The sequence below is a fragment of the Meleagris gallopavo genome, chromosome 1, assembly GCF_000146605.3.
Source record: "Meleagris gallopavo isolate NT-WF06-2002-E0010 breed Aviagen turkey brand Nicholas breeding stock chromosome 1, Turkey_5.1, whole genome shotgun sequence".
NCBI classification, from domain to species: Eukaryota; Metazoa; Chordata; class Aves; order Galliformes; family Phasianidae; genus Meleagris; species Meleagris gallopavo.
Genome location: NC_015011.2, coordinates 71,624,013 through 71,644,769, shown reverse-complemented (window position 1 = coordinate 71,644,769; position 20,757 = coordinate 71,624,013). Strand labels below are relative to the sequence as shown.

Below are 20,757 nucleotides of genomic sequence, written 5' to 3'. Positions count from 1 at the left end.
TCACGAGATTCCTTCTGCATCATTTTTTACATTTTTCAGTTTAGGGATTGTTTTTCCATCCATGATACCTACTGCGATGTGAAGGGCTAAACAATTTGGCATTTGGAGGAGCAGGACGGAACAAAGTCTAGTTGTATTCTTCCAAGAAGGTTTTATCAAATCTCACATCTGAATTTTAAAAGTCAGTACTGGAAGATCTGAATATGTTTTACCATTCTTTTTCCCTTCAAGCAGAAAATACATATGCAAATTTTTCCTTTTTTCCTACAAGCTCAATTAAATGTAATGATTTGAATGACTTCTATTTAGATGAATTTTTAAATAACCCGATTTTCCTTTTGCATTTTAGTGCAAAAGATGATATTGATATTGATGCCCTTGCTGCTGAGATAGAAGGTGCAGGCGCTGCAAAAGAACAAGAGCCTCAGAAATCCAAAGGCAAAAAGAAAAAAGAAAAGAAGAAACAAGATTTTGAGTAAGATTTTTTTTTTTTTCCTGTCCACGTTATTTTATTTAACTGTGCAAAACTTCATTTACTTAAGTACCATAACTTTTCCTATTTTAGTGAAGATGATATCCTGAAGGAGCTGGAAGAACTGTCATTAGAGGCACAAGGAGGGAAAGCTGAGAGGGAACCTTCTACAGGAAAGGTGAACACTGTGGGACAAAGGGGAGACTACGTAATAGGAAGTAGTTGGGATACGAGACACTTCCATCCTAAAAGAGTTAATTTGTGTTGCGATTGGAACTCTAAGGAAGTTAGTGGGTATTTCTTTTTATACTTATTTACTTATATAGTAAATATCAGTTGTGAAATATTTTGCCCTAAGCAGTGTCTTTGTGTGATGATCATCATTCAAACTCAATCAGAATAAATTTTAACTGTGAGCCGAATGTAGTACATTCAGCAGTAATAGTTACTGCTTTTCAAACTTTGTCTTCAGTAAGAGAAGTTTTTCTTGACATCTCTGAATGCTGCTAACTCTCAAAAGCATGTTATTTTTCATGGCTGATTTAATCATTTAATTACCAGGCTGAAAATGACAACGAAGATAGCTTATCAAAACAAGACAAAAAAAGGAAAGGAAAGAGCAAAAAAGCCAATCTTGAAAATGACTATGACAGTGAGGAAATGGAAGATAAAGATAGAAAATCTAAAAAAACTCAGAAAGGAAAACAAGATGTACTTTCTGGCAGTGATGATGATGATCTTGAGATTCAGCCTAAGAAAAACAAAGGGAAAACTCAGAAATCAAACAAAAAGCATGAACTGTCAGAGGATGAAGCTAACGTTAAGAAAAGCAAAGAGCGTGTGGGGACGTTGTCTACAGGTGAGAGCGGTGATGAATCGGATGAGTTCTCCCAGCCTAGAAAAGGACAAAAGAAAAACCAAAAAACGAAGTCCACTGCTGCTATTGGAAGTGGGGATGAAGAAGAAGAATCATCATTCAAAGTAAAAACGGTAGCTCAAAAGAAGGCAGAAAAGAAGGAACGTGAAAGGAAAAAACGTGAGGAAGAAAAAGCCAAACTGAGGAAACTGAAGGAGAAGGAAGAATTAGAAGGTGGTAAAGAACCAGCAAAGCCAAAGGAAGCTCCAAAGAAAGCTGAAGAGAAGGCTTCTCCTGATGTCGCAGCAGCCCCTGGCCCTGGGGAAAAAGGAGAAATTCCTGCAGGAGCAGAGGGTTTGTAACATGGTTCCTAAAACTGTAACTTAAGCGTGGTAGTTTTAATCAAGAGGCCTGAGTATTGACAGGCTTTGAAGGTGATTTGTTGCTTTATTCCGAATCTAGAGTAGTAGTCATTTGATTGCCTTGTCTTCCTCTTTGTTGGCTGACATGTGGCTATTTTTTCTGGCCTGTAGTTTATTCAGGTAGGGGTGTAAACAAAAGCCAGATGGTGAATTCTCATTACCACATGTACGTAGCAGTTCTGTAATGTAAACATAATTTTTCTGCCCAATTATTGTTAGACATCTGTTACATTAAGTCTTCAGGCCCTGTCTTTGTAACTTAAGAGACAGTTTCATTTTTTATTATGAAGTGCTTGTCTAGTAGCCTGTGAAAATGTTCCTTGTTTGGAGTTAGTTACAGTGTTGGAAACACTAATTGTATTCTAGAGTCTTTGCAATTTCTGGGGTCTTTGATCTTCTCTCTTCTTTCTGTAGCTGATGACAATGAAGGGGACAAAAAGAAAAAAGACAAGAAAAAAAAGAAAGGTGAGAAAGAGGAAAAGGAAAAAGAGAAGAAAAAGGGGCCCAGTAAAGCTACAGTTAAAGCTATGCAAGAAGCCTTGGCGAAAATGAAAGAAGAGGAGGAGAGGGCAAAAAGAGAAGAGGAAGAACGCATACGACGACTGGAGGAATTAGAAGCTAAGCGCAAAGAAGAGGTATGGCATTTCTTACTCTGAGGATAGAGAAAGGGTCAACTTAACTTGAACTCTTGCTGGTATGCAGCTTCTATATTCATCCTTAATATGTTTTCTCATCAATGGAATAAACACACAGCTTTTGTGTGGAGTGTGCTTTAAGATTTCTGCACGTTTTTTAACCTTTCTCTAGGAACGATTGGAACAAGAAAGGAAAGAAAGAAAGAAACAGAAAGAAAAAGAGAGGAAGGAACGTCTGAAGAAGGAGGGAAAACTTTTAACAAAAGCTCAACGAGAAGCCAGAGCCAGGGCAGAGGCTACTCTTAAACTACTCCAAGCTCAGGGTAAGTTATACTGCTGGTTTTTAAAAAAATAAAAAAAAAAAAAAATCTACTTTTCACACCTTTTTCTCCTCTTTGTATTTTTTTAACTATGTTTGACTGTATATTGAGTAAATCTTTGTAAAGCTGGTCTGGATCCTCTTGTATTAATTTGTGTACTCGCTTAAGCATGTGCATTATTTTGCTAGAAGTCAGAGGAACAGCATTATCTCCTTACGTTTGCTTTAGGAAAGGGATATATGGAAGCTTTCCTACTTATCAGTTAGGTAGAATCTACATCTCCCTTGCAATTAAGTAAATGTGTTGTAATCCTGTATTGTCCCTTATGGCTTGTTCCTGTGGCTAAGGAAACCCCTCTACTCTGCTCTTGTGAGGCCCCATCCGGAGTACTGTGTCCAGGTCTGGAGCCCTGGTACAAGAAAGACAGAGAGCTGTTGGAGAGGGTCCAGAGGAGAGCCACAAAGATGATCAGAGGACTGGAGCACCTCCCCTGTGAAGACAGGCTGAGGGAGCTGTACTTGTTCAGCCTGGAGAAAAGAAGGCTGCAGGGTGACCTCATTGCAGCCTTCCAGTACCTAAAGGGAGCCTACAAACAGGAGGGGAATCAACTCTTTGAAAGGGTAGATAACAGCAGGACAAGGGGAAATGGTTTTAAGTTGAGGGAGGGAAGATTTAGGTTGGATGTCAGGGGGAAGTTCTTTACAGAGAGAGTGGTGAGGTGCTGGAACAGGCTGCCCAGAGAGGTTGTGGATGCCCCGTCCCTGGAGGTGTTCAAGGCCAGGTTGGATGGGGCCCTGGACAGCCTGGTCTAGTATTGAATGGGGAGGTTGGTGGCCCTGCATGTGGCAGGGGGGTTGGGGATTTGTGATTCTTGAGGTCCCTTCCAACCTTGGCCATTCTGTGATTCTGTGAAAGAAGAGAATTCCAGAGGCTGAGGAGTATTCCTGTTATATTTGTAAAGAAACAGTGCCTGACACTTCGCTGTTAGGGAGTGTGAAGGGGTAGAAATCTTTGTAGCTATAGTGAAATGAATCTTTAAACACACAGTAAGGTGGTTGTTTCTCTTCAGCCACTGTTGTAATTACTAGAATTGTTCTATCTCTTTGCTGCCACAACCAGATTTTTCTCAAAGCAACACAGTTAATTAGGTGGGTACCTGAAGGAATTTTGAGATTTCAGGAGGTGTAGCGATAATTAAAGGAGTTTATTTTTGCACCAGACTTTTGTTTATAATTGAATCCTTTCCAATGTTACAGAATTAGAAGGTAAGGTGATGATTTGAATTGCCATTATTTTAATACCTAGAGCTTTTTTTCTTTCTCCTTTAAGAGGAGAAAAACAAAAATGCCACCAAACCCACCTCAGAAATAAAAGCAAATGAAAAAAAGAGAAAAGACTAAATTCTGTCCTCTGAATAACCTTATGCTCTTAAGAAGAGATGTGCATCTGAACTGTTCCAGTTTGCCTGTCATTTTCAGACAATCATTTTAAATGCATTTGAGTGTAGCAGACTTTTAACAAACATATGTCAGTGTAACTTGAGGTATGTGTGTTCATCAAATCCTATGGAAATTTAATTGATCACGGTTTTTTTGTTTTTTTCTTTTCTGTTAGTAATGTAACTTGTTTAGGAGTGGTCAGAGTATCTGGAGAACTGCATTTAACATTGCTCAAGTTCTGCTGCTTTTGAAAATGAGACTGCTTTTTGAGAGTTAAAATATGCACTGAACCTACTTTCTGCTCTTCTCCTCTGTCATCTGGCAGCTCTTGAAAACTTGTTTTCATTTAAAGTAAAGCAAGCAGTCACCTGATTTATTTTTCTACAGTATTTTGTTTTTTCCTGACAATGTTTTTACAGGTGTTGAAGTGCCATCCAAAGACTCTGTGCCAAAGAAGAGGCCAATATATGAAGACAAAAAGAAAAAGAAGCAGCAGCAGCCAGAGAATAAAGAAGGTGTGGTTTGCATCTAGGAATACTTGATAAATTAGTCATGCTTCAGGAAATGTTTGTGGAATAAATCAGCTAAAGCTATATTAATTGCACTTCAGAGTGCCTGCAGGTTTCTTATGTTGTTCTTTAGCTGTGCTTTTTTGTTGCTGTTTTTTAATGTTCAACATAAGTGATATGGCTACCTACCACTTAAGAATAAAGAGCTGGACTGGCTGCCCATCAGAATTACAGAAGTTTGTTTTTTTAATAGAACAGTATAGCAAGAATGGGTGGTTTGTTAGTACCAGTTCATTTTCTCTTGTGTTTGTAAGAAAGTGGCTTTTTGTTTTAATGTTCAAATCAGTGGTGATTGTCATAGCTAGTAACTGAACTATCACATGAATGCATGGAAGGCCAGATGTTTCTCAGATAAGCTGCACACTTTAACTTTGTTTTAACTGAGTATGTGGGGCTTCAGTTAGTTTGCTATCAAATTGAAATGTTCTTTACTTTAGTAGCTCAACTTGAAATGAAAGTTACATGTGAAGCTGAATGTCTAATTGTACTTTGAAGTTTGGCCTTCTGAAAGAATCTGGAAACTAATTTGCTTCTTGCAGTTTCAGAAAGCTTGGAGGTGACTTCCCCAGCTGAAGATGCAGTAGAACTAGAAACACTGGTAAAAGAAGAGTCTCCTCTTCCAGCAGAGCCAGGTTAGTAGTAATGCTAATAAACTCAAAGCATGCAGTAGCAGTACCACGTGGCAGATATTTGCTGTTTTCAACATTCTTCCTCTATACCTTGTTGGATAGGAGCCGAGTGGCCATCCGTTCTTAAGGCGGCTGCCTTCCTTTCAAAGGGATGAACGGATGGAATTTTGTGGAATAAAAAGGCATGAAGAGTCAGAATGAGATTGTAAGGGTGCCTTATTCTTGGTGAACTCCCATGTTCAATTACCTTAGGCAACTGTGTCAGACAGGTACATTCAGTGCCTTATGATTAGCTCCCTTGACTTTTCATTTGTTTTCTGAAAGGCGTTGTTTCAGGTGTTATGTGGGAGTCAGGGGGAAATATGTTGCTTCTCGTGACAGCCCTGCAATCTTCAAACTGAGTATACAATCACCATGAAGTGTTCTGTTTTCCCGAGTGCTGAATGCAGTGAATATGGATTAGCTTGTAAAACTGAGGTGGAATCAGCCTACTGGGTGATTGTTGTTGTCTTTTTTCCCTATGCACAATATTTACTTTGGCAGAATAGCTTAATACTGGACTTCATTCTCAGTGAGGAGACAGTTTCAATTTTTACCCTTATTCTTAAGTCAGACAAGTAGTGACCAAGTTTCCAGCTTTGTAAAAATCAAACTGAATGTGTACTCTAATTCTGGCTTGATGTATCTCTTGAAAGAGCAATTTTAGTGCCATGTTAAAAAAACTATCTGGCAGGAAAGCAGTTCCTAGCTGATGTTACAGCAGTCTGGAATTAATTGTTTCTTTATGTTAAATTTCATAACTGTGTGTTGTTTAATGCCCCTTTTGGAGAGTATTAAGAATCTGCATTTTTCCATTTGTCTATTATAAGAAGAGACTGCAGCTTTTATCTGATCGAGCTCCTGCTGGAATGAATTAATTTAATCTGGAATTCATGATGTTGCATAATTGTCTCAAGGCACCTGGAGTCTTAAAATAGCACTTTCTGTAGACGTTTCGTACTAATTGAAGACTACAAGTGTGGTGGTTACAGCATTAATTTGTTTCTCTGCCACTTTGCTACGCATGGCTAGTGGTTAATTGTGCAGCTCCTGTCAGGATTTTGGAGATTGTGGTAGAAGTTTGTGAGGTGTGTATGAGGCAGGCACTTGCATGATGTGCAGGGAGCATCTGCATCAGTACTTTATCTGTCTTCCACAAATAAGCTGTGCAAGGCAAAGGTGATAGAACTGTAAGATTTACGTGGAGAGGACTGAAGTTTACGTGTTTCTTAAGTATGCAGCATTTTTCTACTTAGGGAATATGGAGATAATTTGTTATAATTAAAGTAGCAAACTTGTTAGTTTCAGCAGTCCATACGTCAAAGGAAAGGTCATCTAAAATTTTGTATGTTGGTGAGCTCTTGCTTTTCCTTTAATTTTGGATTTCTTCCTTTTCAGAAGAAAAGGAGGAAGAAGAAGAAGAAGATGCAGGCTTGGATGATTGGGAAGCCATGGTTAGTGATGAAGATGGAGAAAAAGGTGAGCATGTAAATACTAAGTGGATGTATTTTTCTCAGATTAACAGTTGTTCTCAGGGCTTCGTCTTTTGTTTGTGTAGAAAACAGTAGCGTGCTTAGACTTCCCTCCTCCCACTGTTAAATGATTTGCAAGGCAAGTGTGATAGGAAATAGATACAAGATTCTCTGTTCATCAAAGGCAGAGCTTTCTCTGACTGAACAAACACGGGGCAGCTCCCCTTTGGAAATATATGTGCACTTATCACATAAAAATATCCAACTGATTTATTTTATTTTATTGGGAGTAAAACAAGTTAAAAAAAAATCCCCTCCTCTTAATGTATGTTTTCAACCTCATTTGGGATCCAAGAGAAACTTTTTACTTGATTCCATATTTCTCTAGTAGCTATTCCATATCCCTAATGATTTTACTACAGAAATCTGGCAACATCTGGGAGAATACCTTCGACACAAGTTCTCAAAGAGGTGAGAGACTGAGGTGGCCTGAAGGTTAGCATGTATGCATTACAGTAAGTTCTAGATACCTTCTCTCCTCTCCTTTGAGAGGCAAGCATAGAAGAATTAGCAGAACATTGATATTCCTGAGCATGTATTCTGTCTGTGGTCAATGACAGCATTTGTTGGGGTTGTTAAGAGCTGAGCAAGAATGTAGGGGTAATTTCTCAGATATTTTCCTCTTCTGTTGGAGGAAAGATACATTGCTGTGGATCTTCCTGAACAGGAGTTAATTACTGTAGTTAGTGCTTCCATGATCTGTCTTTGTTGTTGGGATCAAAAACCGTTTGAGTATTTTTTTGATTTGCTCAGCTGTGGACACTTCATATTTCATTACTAGTGTGTGTTCCTGTGGTCTTAGGCTGTTCTACTTTAGAATACTAATGGCTGCTAACCTTCTTTAAAGTCTGTTGCTACTACACTGAGGAGAATGCCGTATTCCACTTCTTGCTACTTGTGTTTGAAGGAACTGCCAATGTGATGTGGGGAAGAAAACCTTCCTGGGAATTAGATCTAGTCTATTAATAAACTCATGGACTTTCAATATAGCAAGGAAACATTACTAATCTCAAAGAGCAGTGAGCCTACTAGCATCTTTGTGAAGAGAACAAGATACAGCTTTAAAGAGTGTTTGTTGGCTTGTCCTTTGTGATTTCACAGGTATGGTAACCAGGGAGCTTTCAAAGAAAGAAGATTACTTGCAGATAGTTCTTGTTTATTGAAGCATTCCTTTGAAAAGTATTGTTTCTTAACAGTCTAGGAAAACTTAGAATGAGGTATGAAAAGTGGTAGAAAAGCTCAGTTGTCCTCATTATTTCTATTACTTCAATATACCTTCCTGATCACTGAATCCATATTGTGTTGAATTTGGAGTATTGTTTTGTTTAGAAGTGGGAGTGCATCCATTCCTTGTTGAAGTGCACAACACTTTAGAAAATGTCACTTCTCTGAATTTTTGCAAATGAATTCAAATGGGAGTGTGCTGCTGATATCATTCCTCCCTCCACCCCCCAAACTTACTTTGCAGGTTCTAAACACGTTAAATCAGCGGCTCTGAATATAAAACACATTTCATATTTTCAGTTGAAAAATGAACTTGCGTTGCACTTCTGGGGTGGAACCTAATCTCAGTCCTGTCTCTTGGACAGCAGACTCTGTAGACTTTCTTCATTTCTTTATGTTGCTCTTTCCCCTGGAAACGTGAATTTAAGGAAGTTCTTACTTTAGATTTTCTTTTTTGATAGAGAGCAAACCTGTTCACATTGAAGTCAAAGAACAAAATGAAGTAGATGAGGAAGAAGAGGAGGAGGAAGAGGATGAAGAGGAAGAAGAAGAGGAGAGCGAAGAATCTGAGGATGCCGAAAGCGAAGGGAGTGAAGATGAGGATGAGAAGACTTCAGATGAGAGGGATGCAGATTCCCAAGCTACTGGAAAACAATCTGGGGAAAGAAAGCCCAGCAAGGAAATTAGCTCTGATTCTGAGTACGACTCAGATGATGACCGCACTAAGGAAGAGCGCGCTTATGACAAAGCTAAACGGAGAATTGAGGTATTGGGATGCAGCTTTATTTGGGGGAGTTCTCATGATTAGCTATGGAACAACGAATTTTCAGTTCACAGAAAGGCCTTTTAACTATATTTGCCAAAATGATGGCTGTGTCATGGCACTGTTTAGGCAGGTCCGTACATTGGGCTAATTGAGGTAATACCTGTTATTGCCTGAAGCCAATCTAACACAACTTGATTGGGAAGAACGTACTTGTCAGTGTCACTCTTGTCTGCCTCTCCTTCTTCTGGACAAAGAAGCTTTTGTTCTTTACAGAGAAAGATTTCAGTGTTAAAAGCTGTATTTCTAAATTGTACAGCATTTTTGTGACTACTTTAATGCCCTCTTACCTAAGTTTCCTTACCTAAGTTCCTTCTCCAAAATGAACCATTGATAAAGCTGATAGTAAGTTAGCCTGCAAGCCTGTAACAATAACAGCAACAGCAAGCATAAAACACGTTAAGTATTTGCTTGTAGGCATTTGGACTTGGGAAAAGAGGGATGGCAGGCCTTGAATTGCCTTGAAAATTTAAGTCCTGCTGTTAGCTTTGTTTAGTGTAGATATGTGGTCAGTTCAAGGGGTGAGCTGTGTTTCTTGATTTATACGTAACAATTTTCCTGTATCTTCTATATAGAAGCGTCGAGCTGAAAACAGCAAGAATGCCAACACTGAAAAGCTGAGAGCTCCAGTTATTTGTGTCCTAGGGCATGTAGACACAGGCAAGACCAAAATTTTAGATAAGGTAAGATGTAGAATGTGAAGGTATCTCTCCTTGAGTGTTTTTTGTTTTTTGGGGGGAGGGGGTTAAAAATAGAAAAGATTAAGTTGTCCTCAAAGGGATTACTTTAAATGGGATCTTACGTGTGAATATTTCTGGTCTTTTTTCTTGTTCTTGCCTTCAGCTCCGCCATACTCATGTGCAGGACAGTGAAGCTGGTGGGATCACCCAGCAGATAGGTGCAACTAATGTGCCCCTTGAAGCTATTAATGAACAAACTAAGATGGTGAAAAATGTAAGTTATAGCACTTCAAAGACTTAAAAAAAAAAATAATATGTATATATATATGAACTGTAAACTAGTTACTACTTAGGCCTTGTGAGATATCTCTACAAAGTCAGATACCCTTTTCCTGCCAATATTGGTGTTGATTTAATTCCTATAGGCAATAACTTTGGAAGCTGTGACTTTTGAAACTTACTGAGTATTTTATTGTTAAAAAAGCTTCACTTCTTACTGCCTCTGCCAAAATTGGTCCAGTTCACAGGTGATGAATGTTATTGTTACAGAAATAGCAACTGTTGTGCATTGCTGGTTTTAGATGCTATATATTGCCTGTAGCAGCTGACTGAAAAACTTTGGCAGTGATGTCTTTTTCTAAGGGATGGAAATATTACTTGTAATTTAAGTTTAGTAATCCTAAAACTATTCAGCTAAGTGCTGAGGAAGCATTCTGGACAAACTTTCCTCACAAAACATTTGGCTGCTACTGAAAATAACGATGAGCTTGCATCATTAGCTCCTGTAAAATCCTAACAGTAAAGTCTCTCTTAATTATATATATATATATATATAAAATTAATTTTATATAATTTTATAGAAGTTTTATGTAGTCTTTTAAAAATGTGAAATCCCTGGGGACGAGAAATCATTCACAACGAGGGTGATAAATCTTGCTAGCTTGAATGTGTTTTCTGGGGTTTTTCTTTTTTCTTGTTCCCCTCTTATATGCTGCTTTGTCTTACAAATCTTACCTGAGCTAATGGCTATTTGGCATCTAGGAGATGTGCTGCATCGTATTTTTTGTATTGCAATTAGCTTTGATTTATTTTGTGGAGGTGCTGGCTTTAAAATGTCCGTGGATTTTCTGAAGCAAGTGCTATCTGTAAGCTGTCAGCTCAGGTTTTTTCTTGCATTACCGTGCCAAGGTGACTAATATTTTGCAATGTTAGTTTGACAGAGAGAACATAAAAATTCCAGGAATGCTGATAATTGACACTCCAGGACATGAGTCTTTCAGGTAATGTTCGTTCACACAGTATTTTATTTCCCAGAAGATGCCTGAAGCATCTGCATGGATTTTTAACAAAGTATTAAGTCTTTGTCTAGTATGTTGTATTTCTTCTTCCTTTATAAAAACTGAAGTAGAGGTTTGCTTACGTTGCAGCTACTTTTTATATCTGGTTAATATCCTGCCTTCGTGTCAGTTGAGACGAGAGTATCTGTAAAAGCACATAAATAATTTTTGTTAATATAATTATTGTAAGAGGGAAGATAGAGGCAGGAAGGAAGGTAGCTGAAGAAGAACGTGTGACCTAGGTATGCTGGCATGAAAAATTCAAGCTCCTCTCCTTGTCTCCAGTTCTGTGTCCTGCTGATATAACTGAGTTCAGGACACAGTGAGACAACAGTTGCACAAGTAAACTGATTCCTAGCAGAGTTCTTGTACAGTCCAGGGATACAGGTGGTATACAGACAAAAGATGTTAGATCAACTTTTAAGTTAAAAACACACTGTGCACAACTGTTCTCATTGAGGTGGTGTTCAGATGAAATCCCTGGACAGGATTAAGACTTTGTTGTGATGTTCTTAAGCGTTAGCCTCTAAAAGGATTGACGTGCCAGGCCTTAGGGCACTTAATGATATTCTGACCTGTTCCTTGGCATCCTGTCCCTTACAGCCCTTCTTCTAGCCAGGTTTTGTTCAACACTTCAGGTGCCTGATACTGGTGTTTGTCATAACATTGAGTCATCTGTCTCATTCAGATTTTCCTCCTCTACTTCACTGTAACCCTCTCAATTTCCACTCAGAGCAATTCAGTGAATCATAACTTGTAAGAAGTCTATAACAGCAGGAAAGCTATAGGCAGAATTGTAGTTTCTTCTTACTTTTGCTTATGTGTATTCAAATATATACTGTTAAAAGGACTTCTCAGTATTATTTCAGTGTTTCATGGATACTTAATAAAGGACAATTTCTGATGGGGGAATTTGAATATTTAATCAGCTTTAACTTCTTATTCATGAGTGTAAATTTGACACTGTATTTGGTGTTTTTCTTAAAGTTCTGTTGCAACATGATCTTTTTTCTCTTTTAATGCCACAGCAATTTAAGAAATAGAGGAAGCTCACTTTGTGACATTGCCATTCTCGTAGTTGACATTATGCATGGTTTGGAGCCACAGACAATTGAATCCATAAACCTGTTGAAATCTAAGAAATGCCCCTTTATTGTAGCTCTCAACAAGGTAAGAAAGCTGTTCACTATGATGGTATGTTTTTATATTGTAAGAAGGTATTTTGACTCTGGTTTTCTGTTGTCTTTCATGATCTTGAATTGCTTGTGCAAAGACTGAAGCAGTGGTTCTTAGCTCCTTTCTGCTGCATTTTTAAAATCCTTGATGGTCAAACTGCTTTACAGGAGTTTTCCAGAACAATGTGGCAGTTTGTCTCACAGTTCTTACTGATAAACTTACATAACTTCAATATACTTTTGAAAGTGAACTGAATGTTAGCATTAAAGGTTGCTGGAACCAAGGAGGCTTTATCTCATTACTGAAAATGGCTGTGATGTTTTTAAAATGCTTGGATGGAGGGGTGATAAGAGATTAAATAACAAAAAGTTCTCATGGTTTATGTTATAGTCCTGTCACTTAGGTCATAATCCATTTTCTAAGATCCAGTTCTGAGATGTAAAGCCAGTGTTAAAGTTCTTTGGACCTAAGATCAGTTTGCTTTCTGGAAGTCTTTCTGAAGCATGCAGGTTATATGTTTTGGACAACCCCAACCATCTCTGTAGCAGTGTGGGAAAGGGTTCAAATTCACCAGTAAGTTTAGAAAAATCTTTGTAAAATGAGTACAGTCACTTTTCAAAGGAAATAAAAAACAGCCTCAAGTTTTTGTGTATGTAAAGCTGTACAGGAGTCTCCTTCATCTGAGTGTTTTATGTTAAACCTGACGTAAGTGATGTATGTAAACTTCTTCCATATGAACACAGACTATTATGGTTTAAATGATTGAAATATGAAGTAGCGTTGCTTTACTGAAATTCGCTCTGACATCAGCTAGATACGTAGAGAAATAATGCCTTTGAAGCAAGTAGATTTGACTGCTACCATCCAGTATTGCTAGCTGATAAGTATTTATCTCAAATCGTGTGGAGTAAGCATAAAGTTGTCCTTCTGTTGCATAAGATGATGTATTACTGTGTTTTCAAGATTGATAGGTTATACGACTGGAAAAAAAGTCCTGATACAGATGTAGCTGTGACTTTAAAGAAGCAGAAAAAGAATACAAAAGATGAGTTTGAAGAACGTGCAAAAGCTATCATAGTGGAATTTGCAAAACAGGTAGGTTGGAATGTGCAAGTCTCTTCTGTTAATAGAAGTGGTAGTAAGGATGGTGTTGTGAGTGTGGTGGTTTTGATTTATTCTGACACATTGGTGTTTACTGTCCATAAGCCAAATTTTGAACTCTCTGGAGCAGCTCTTTGAACTGCTCCGTCTTTGGAGTGCTAGTCTGGAGAAAAGTAACAGCTAATTGCTGTGTGTGGTCAGTGAAGACATGAAGAGCAAATCAAGTTCTCTGTCCCTGTTCTTACCCTCTTTGGGAATCACACGAGAGAATCCCATCTTGTTCCCTTGGATACCAGTGGGGTGTGAGTCGTATCGACTCTGGGAACAGCTGTTGGTGGCATACAGTAGTATCTTGAAGCTTCATGTGGTAATAGGCTTTGTGGAGTTATCCCGTGCTGCATCCAAGTATAGGTTGAATCCACATATTCTATAGTGAGCTGCCAGTAACTGTGTTGGTTTTATTTTAAATTAAAGTAGAGAATCGCAGTAGTGGTTGGCTGGAATTGTGTTACTGTTAACTGTGTGTATATGGGGTGCGTGCGTGTGTGTGTGTACGTATCTGTTTTCCCCAAGTAACTATTAATCCTGATTGCAGGGTTTGAATGCTGCCTTGTTTTATGAGAATAAGGATCCCCGCACTTTTGTTTCTCTTGTACCTACCTCTGCTCACACAGGGGATGGCATGGGAAGTCTGATAGCTCTTCTCGTTGAGCTAACGCAAACTATGCTGACCAAGAGACTGGCTGAATGTCAAGAACTGAGAGCTCAAGTCATGGAGGTAATTCAGCAGCTATTCTTTGAAACTCACCCAGAAATTTCTGCCCTCACCCTCTTGCTCCCTTCTACTTGGCTTACAACTACCAAAAGAAACAGATGTTAAAGCAGAGAGTAACTTTCTTTCTCTCCTTCATTCAGGTTAAAGCACTGCCAGGCATGGGCACTACCATAGATGTTATTTTAATTAATGGACGCCTGAGGGAGGGAGACACCATTATTGTTCCTGGTGTAGAAGGTCCCATAGTGACTCAGATTAGAGGTCTTCTGCTACCTCCTCCTATGAAGGAGCTACGAGTTAAGGTATGGAAACTGGTTGGTGTACTGGCATTAAGAGAGCATTTAGAACCAAATAAAATCAAATTTTGATACAACAGAGAATGTAGTGGAATTCAGTAGCAGTATCTAAGGGCGACTTGAAAGGGAAGGCAGTACAATATGTAAAAAGCATTTCTGGCCATTGCTTCCCTTTATTCAAAGCAGAAGATAAACCGGTGTATGAAACTGTTATGAGACTTATGTCTTGTGTGGGCTTAAACAGCAGTGTTAACATTACAAGTTTCCCAGGTCAACAAGATTGTCAGATGGGTTTTGGTGATTTGATGGCAGATGTGTTTTTGGTGAGCAGCTTCCTATCACTGCTTGCAGTTTCCTAGTGTGTCCACGTTGGTGGCTGTCTTCTGTGCCTCGGACAGTTCCCCTGCTGCTGCATGCCTTGTCTCCCATTTCTGAATCCCAGCAATAATAACAAAAAAAATTTAATGGGAGAGGAGTATTCAGATAAACAGGATGTCAGGAGTGTGAAGTAGAGAAAGTAACTGATATATGGGAAGAGCTGGACTTCACTGTCATCTTGTCTGCTGCTCTTGCTGGTGATCAGCTCTTCAGCATCTTTTTACTACAACTTTGTATTGCTGTGTAGCATCTATGTGAACTCTTTCCTACTGTGTGTTCTCCTTTTCAGAACCAATATGAAAAGCACAAAGAGGTGGTTGCTGCTCAAGGTGTGAAGATTCTTGGGAAAGATTTGGAAAAAACATTGGCTGGTTTGCCGTTGCTTGTAGCTCATAAAGAGGATGAAGTCCCAGTCCTCAAGGTGAGATGGCTGATGTTGAAATGAGACACTTAATCCGGGAGTGATTGAGCTCTCTGGTGATGAAGCTCATTCAAAGATCGAGAGCCTAATGTGCAAGTAACTTGTTATGCTTATTTTTTTGGTTCTGTTTGAAAGACTGTTATAATCATATGGACACAAGGCTCTGCAGCATCTTGAGTGTTACTGCGTTGATGTTTTTGGTATCTTGATTCTTAGTTTTCCCTGGTATTTTGCTGGGTTGTCTCTGCTCATGGAATAAGGACTGAAAACACATCATAGCACAGTTTGACTGCATTACTACTGATTCAGCATCTGTAGTAATTCATACATGTATTTCAATGAAATCACACTGCTGGTGGAGTTTCTTAAACTATCGTCAGAATTGGAAAGACTTGTGTAATAAACTTTCTTTTGTAACCTTCAAAGAGGCCAAAGAAAGAACACATCTATCTCAAAAACTGAAATTCAGATGCGATGCTTCTGCCCTCCCAAAGTGAAGAAGCTAATTTAAAAAGAAGACCCACTGTGCTGATAGTTTGTTTAATTGTAGTTTTCCTTCAGCCTACAGTTTACTTACCTTTGCCTCTTAAGGATGGTTAATCTTTCAGATTCTCCAATTACAGGCTTTTTATGGATAGATCAGAGTATGTATGTAAAATCTACTTGTAGTAGGTGTGTGAGAACTTCAAGTAAAATGTAACAACTATTTATTTGTTAGAGGAAAAGAATGTTCAGGCTTGAGAGACACAGGCTCTTGAAAACAGGATTGTAACATCCCAGAGCAACAAGGTGGCCCTTCTGCTCTGGTATCCTCTGTGGTGTACCTAGGCCTTGCTGCTCATGAGGCATTCAGAATCCTTTTCACCCAGAGGTTTTAGGGATCTCTGTCTTTGTTAATCTTCAGCTGAGCAACTGAAGACACTGGCACATGCTGTTCTGTGTGTTCTTTCATCTTGCTGGTAGAAGCCTGCTGTGCTGGGTGGAACAACATAGGTTGCAGAGAAGTGTTACTGGCTCTCAAGATGGGTATCTGCTTTGTGTTATGTGGTCACCGTCTTTCAAAGTCCTCAAATACAATTCGGTACAGGCTCTTCTCACTAAGACATGGTGTATCACAGGGCTGTGTGTGACCTGTACTGTGGGGCTCCACGTTGGTACCTGTCGGTATGGCTGTCAGAAACAGGAGGACTGCATAAACCAAGAACAGCAATAGAACTAAACTTTGCTTTTCTTTCTAAAGGATGAGCTGATACATGAACTGAAGCAAACACTGAACGCAATCAAGTTAGAAGAGAAAGGTGTTTATGTCCAGGCTTCTACTTTAGGGTCTTTGGAAGCATTACTTGAATTTCTTAAAACGTCAGAAGTGCCAGTAAGTTCTCTCTGTGCTGCATCTGGTGTTGTTTTTATTGCTGTGTGGTGGTGTTTGAGTTGATAACTGTTTCCTTTCAACTCAGAAAGGTCAGTGACTGATTTGTGTGCCTTTTCTCTTCAACAGTATGCAGGAATTAACATAGGTCCTGTCCATAAAAAAGACGTTATGAAGGCATCCGTTATGTTGGAGCACGACCCACAGTAAGTGAGCTCTTTGCTTTACTGTGTCGGTAAATGCACAGTGGTGTTTTGGGAAGCCTCCCTTCTCAGCTGCAGTTCTGTGAGCTGCCTGGTGAACTGCTTGACTTCTTTCTGTTGCAGATATGCAGTCATCCTGGCATTTGATGTGAGGATCGAACGTGATGCGCAGGAAATGGCTGATAGTTTAGGAGTGCGAATTTTTAGTGCTGAAATAATTTATCACTTATTTGATGCCTTCACAAAATATAGACAAGACTACAAAAAACAGAAACAAGAAGAATTCAAGTAAGTAAAAGCAGTCCTATTCTGCATGCTTTGTAAGTAACACAGTCTCTTAATTCTTTTATTACTAAACGAAATCACATTTAGCTCGTTGATTGCAACTTATTGCTTAGAAGTAGTGAAGAAAGGAAAAGAGGAAAAAGATGGGACAATAAACTGGTAGTTTTCAGGAATACAGTCCAGTCTAAATATTTAAATCCAGGATTAGGTTTAGTAGGGTGGGAGTTGTGGAGTCATTGCAAGATGTAGCTCATACAATATGAAGTGTTCTTAATAAGGTTTCCCTCATGTACTTGACTGTTTTTCCTATTTTCTGACAGATGAGAGCTGCAGAGTTGAGAAAGCAAGCAGAATGATTTGGGTTCTATTGTTTCACATTTATGTAATTGCAGTGAACAGGGCTCAGTTCTGAATGCAATAGCATGAACTATCATTTATGGAGATCCAAAATTTAATTTTTGGAATCTGGTCCTCAGTAAAGACAGTAAACCAATTTATTTTTAATCCAAATTTGAGACTGTGTAGCTCAACATTTTAAAATACTTGTTCACAAACAAAAGTTTTGAATTTCTTCAGTCGCTGATGGATTGTGGCAGCACTTCTCATGCTCCTCTGAGGTTATCATTGTACTGCAGTTACTGTTCCTTTGGTCACGGTCTTAGCCAGTGCCTCAGCCAGTCACAACAAAATCCATGACATCCCTGCCTGGTCATTGTCACCTATAGTTCTTGAAGATGGAGTGTTGAGTAGAATCAGCAGAGACTTTTCCTGCCTGATTCTTTGTCAAGTGACACTGTTAGAATAAACGCCTAGGCTGTGTGATAGAGGGCAGAACTGTGTGCTCTGGTTGCTGTTGCAGCATCTATTTCAAAATGCCTTTTCTTTGTTGTCTTCCAGGCACATAGCAGTATTTCCTTGCAAGATGAAAATACTCCCTCAGTTTATTTTCAACTCCCGTGACCCAATAGTGATGGGTGTGGTTGTGGAGGCAGGCCAGGTGAAGCAGGGGACTCCCATGTGTGTACCCAGCAAAAACGTGAGTAAGAGCCTCTTCCCAAGGGTGCTCGATCTAGCTGGTAGATGCTGGGATGATGCAGCAGGAAATGTTTGCATGCACTTCCTTCATTGTGCAGAATTCTGGCAGAGGAGATGAGATGCAGAGTTCTAGATCAGTTATTGCAATGATCAGCCATCATGCTACTCTGTTGGAAGAGTCACATCCTGCAGCAAAGAGTGCCCTGCCAAGAAGCATAGCACGGCTGTGGCAGGCAGCCTCTCTCCTTCGTGCAGTTTTGATGTTGTGATGCAGAGTAACAAGCAAAACTTCCACTGCTGGTCACTAAAAAGGGGAGAACTCAAGTCTCGATGTTCTGAAGGATAACAAATAAATAAAGCAGATGAGCTACAGAGGGGTTGGCACCGCTGCCCTTTTCCATGTGTGCTCACAGTGCTCATTGCTTTGCAAGTTCTGAGGTAGTGGCTCTGATGGCTGATGAGAACTAGCAGGAATTGAGAGAGGTCCCGTGCACGGGTTCTGCTGCTCTATCTTACAGTTTCTTCCTTGTGTTACAGTTTGTTGACATTGGAATAGTTACAAGTATTGAAATAAACCACAAGCCAGTGGAGGTGGCAAAAAAAGGCCAAGAAGTGTGTGTTAAAATAGAACCTATTCCTGGTGAATCACCGAAAATGTATGGACGGCATTTTGAAGCAACAGACATCCTCGTCAGTAAGGTAAAAGCCAGCTGCATTTGTAGTGTATGACATAGGGGTAACGAAGTGAAACAGTCGTGTGAAGCCTGAAAAACTGATACTAGTGACCCTCATTGGAGACAGAGAGCCATTTGAAATTCCTCGTGTAGGGCTTTGTTCTGTTTTCCGTAGCCTCATTATGACTTCTGTAGTAGTGCTGCTCAGGAGAGCCAAAGGAATGAGGTACTGTAGCTAAAAGCACTTGGAAGCTCAGTGCACCAGAGGGGGAAACTAGTAAGTGAGCTCTTTGCATCCCGTTGTCTGTAGTTGGTGCTCACAGCTCACCCTTTCCTGTTCTGTAGATGGGTGCCTTTTCTCTAGGTTACTGTTCCCGGTGTGTGAAAAGCTACCTTTGTCAACATGCACATCTGTTTCTGATGGGTTTGTCTTGTGTGTTACAGATCAGCCGTCAGTCCATCGATGCTCTGAAGGACTGGTTCAGGGACGAAATGCAGAAGTCTGACTGGCAGCTCATAGTGGAGCTGAAGAAAGTGTTTGAAATCATCTAGATAACTTTTTACAGCGATGGGAGGCAGGAATAGACTTGCTATTCCTGTTTTAAAAGTTACCAACAAAGTCGTATACTGAAGACAGTGTTGGATATATGTTTGGGAGGAAAATATGTGGATAAAATGTTTTCCATGAGAAACCAAGAAATTTACACTGGTTTGACAGTGGTCAATTTACATGTTCCCACGGTTCCAATGTGCCTGTTCACCTGTTCCCACCGCCCTTCCCAATACTGGCTGCTGTTTTAAAGTTTGCCCTTTCTTCTCTTACACCTTCCTTCCACCCTTTTTCCCTCCTCTCTCCAAAATAAAGTAAAATAAATTGAATTTTTATTACAGAACTAAAGCTCTTTCACTTTTATACTGATGAGATCAGTACTGCAGTATTTGATTAACTAAGCTTCTGCAGACTTTGTGATTCTTGGGACATTTTTGATGTAAGAAGTACTTCTTTATTTATGCATACCTCTTTCCTTGACTCTCTTTTCCAACATTCTTCTGCTTTGTGCCTATAGACATTTTTTTAAATAGACAACTAGGCAATTGGATCTTTCTGTATTTGCTTTGTGTGAAATGATGTAAAGCATAGTTGGCCGCCTTCTACTGCTTGTACAGTTCATGACAGTCAACCTGTAATCATTATAACGCAGAGCTGCAATAAAGGAGATGGACAGACGGCTGCTTGTTTGACGGTGCTTCAATAAACAAAATGTCCCTCATGGGTTGCAGGTCAGAATGATGGGAGGGTCGTGGTGTGGTTGGATGTGTCATCTCTGCAGCTGCTGCAAAGTGATTGTGTGTAAGTGCTGACTTTGGGTGCTGACCTGTGGTCACGTACCATAGTAGGACTGGTCCGGTTCACAAGGTGTTTTCTTTCTGTGGTTTGTGATGACCAGGAATCAGTGCCATCCCACCATCTCCATCCCTTCACTCCCACCAGCTCCCCCAGTCTACCTTTCCTCAGGCACTCTGTTAATGTTGGGAACTAACTCTAACTCTGTTAGAGTTGGGAAACAAGCTGAAGTGAAATCCATAATGATCTGATTTAATTTAAAATATAAGAATTTAACTTGCAGTGAGCAGTTTGATCACGTTTCTTCTGTCACTTAGATCTCTCTCCTTTAGTTGGAAAAGAACCTGAATTTTATACAGGGGACTATATATGCTCCATTACAAAGGAACATTTAACAACTTGCCACCTGAACTTACCAGAAATTTTTTTGGTTTGTTAGACTTTATCTTGCCCTGGAAAAGGACATTTTCATCTTGTTAGAGTGAGGCTGGACTCGCATCACTGCATATGGCTGTGGCTTAGAGCAGAACGATTTCTAGTGTCTCAGAGAGGAGACTGAAATTAATTGATTGTTACAATTTTCTTTTGCAAACTATGCAATCAATCACAAAAGCTACACTAATAAAAGATGTTAAGATCATGGTTGTCAACTAATGCGGTCTTGATGTGTTCTTAATTTGTTTCTTCGCATCCAGAAGGGGAAGGGATGATGCTATTTTTGG

General features: G+C 39.5%; 1 protein-coding gene across 1 annotated transcript; it reads left to right on the top strand.

Moving 5' to 3' along the window:
• Positions 1–188: 188 nt before the first annotated feature.
• EIF5B (eukaryotic translation initiation factor 5B) lies at positions 189–20,689 on the top strand. The gene is made up of 23 exons (XM_010716793.3): positions 189–475; positions 566–650; positions 1,034–1,682; positions 2,165–2,385; positions 2,558–2,708; positions 4,564–4,659; positions 5,253–5,345; positions 6,780–6,860; positions 8,599–8,903; positions 9,536–9,643; positions 9,804–9,914; positions 10,853–10,920; positions 12,006–12,147; positions 13,117–13,248; positions 13,850–14,032; positions 14,170–14,331; positions 14,993–15,124; positions 16,365–16,496; positions 16,623–16,699; positions 16,820–16,984; positions 17,879–18,017; positions 18,554–18,715; positions 19,135–20,689. The coding sequence occupies exons 1-23, from the start codon at positions 204–206 to the stop codon at positions 19,240–19,242; spliced, it is 3,774 nt and encodes a 1,257-aa protein (XP_010715095.1). The 5' UTR covers positions 189–203; the 3' UTR covers positions 19,243–20,689.
• The last annotated feature ends 68 nt before the right edge of the window (positions 20,690–20,757 follow it).

Coding starts and splice junctions, on each gene's coding strand:
- EIF5B (XM_010716793.3), top strand. CDS start 204: ATGTTTTACCATTCTTTTTCCCTTCAAGCAGAAAATACATATGCAAAT. Junction 476..565: donor AAGAAGAAACAAGATTTTGA/GTAAGATTTTTT, acceptor TTCCTATTTTAG/TGAAGATGATATCCTGAAGG. Junction 15,125..16,364: donor ATGAAGTCCCAGTCCTCAAG/GTGAGATGGCTG, acceptor TTCTTTCTAAAG/GATGAGCTGATACATGAACT.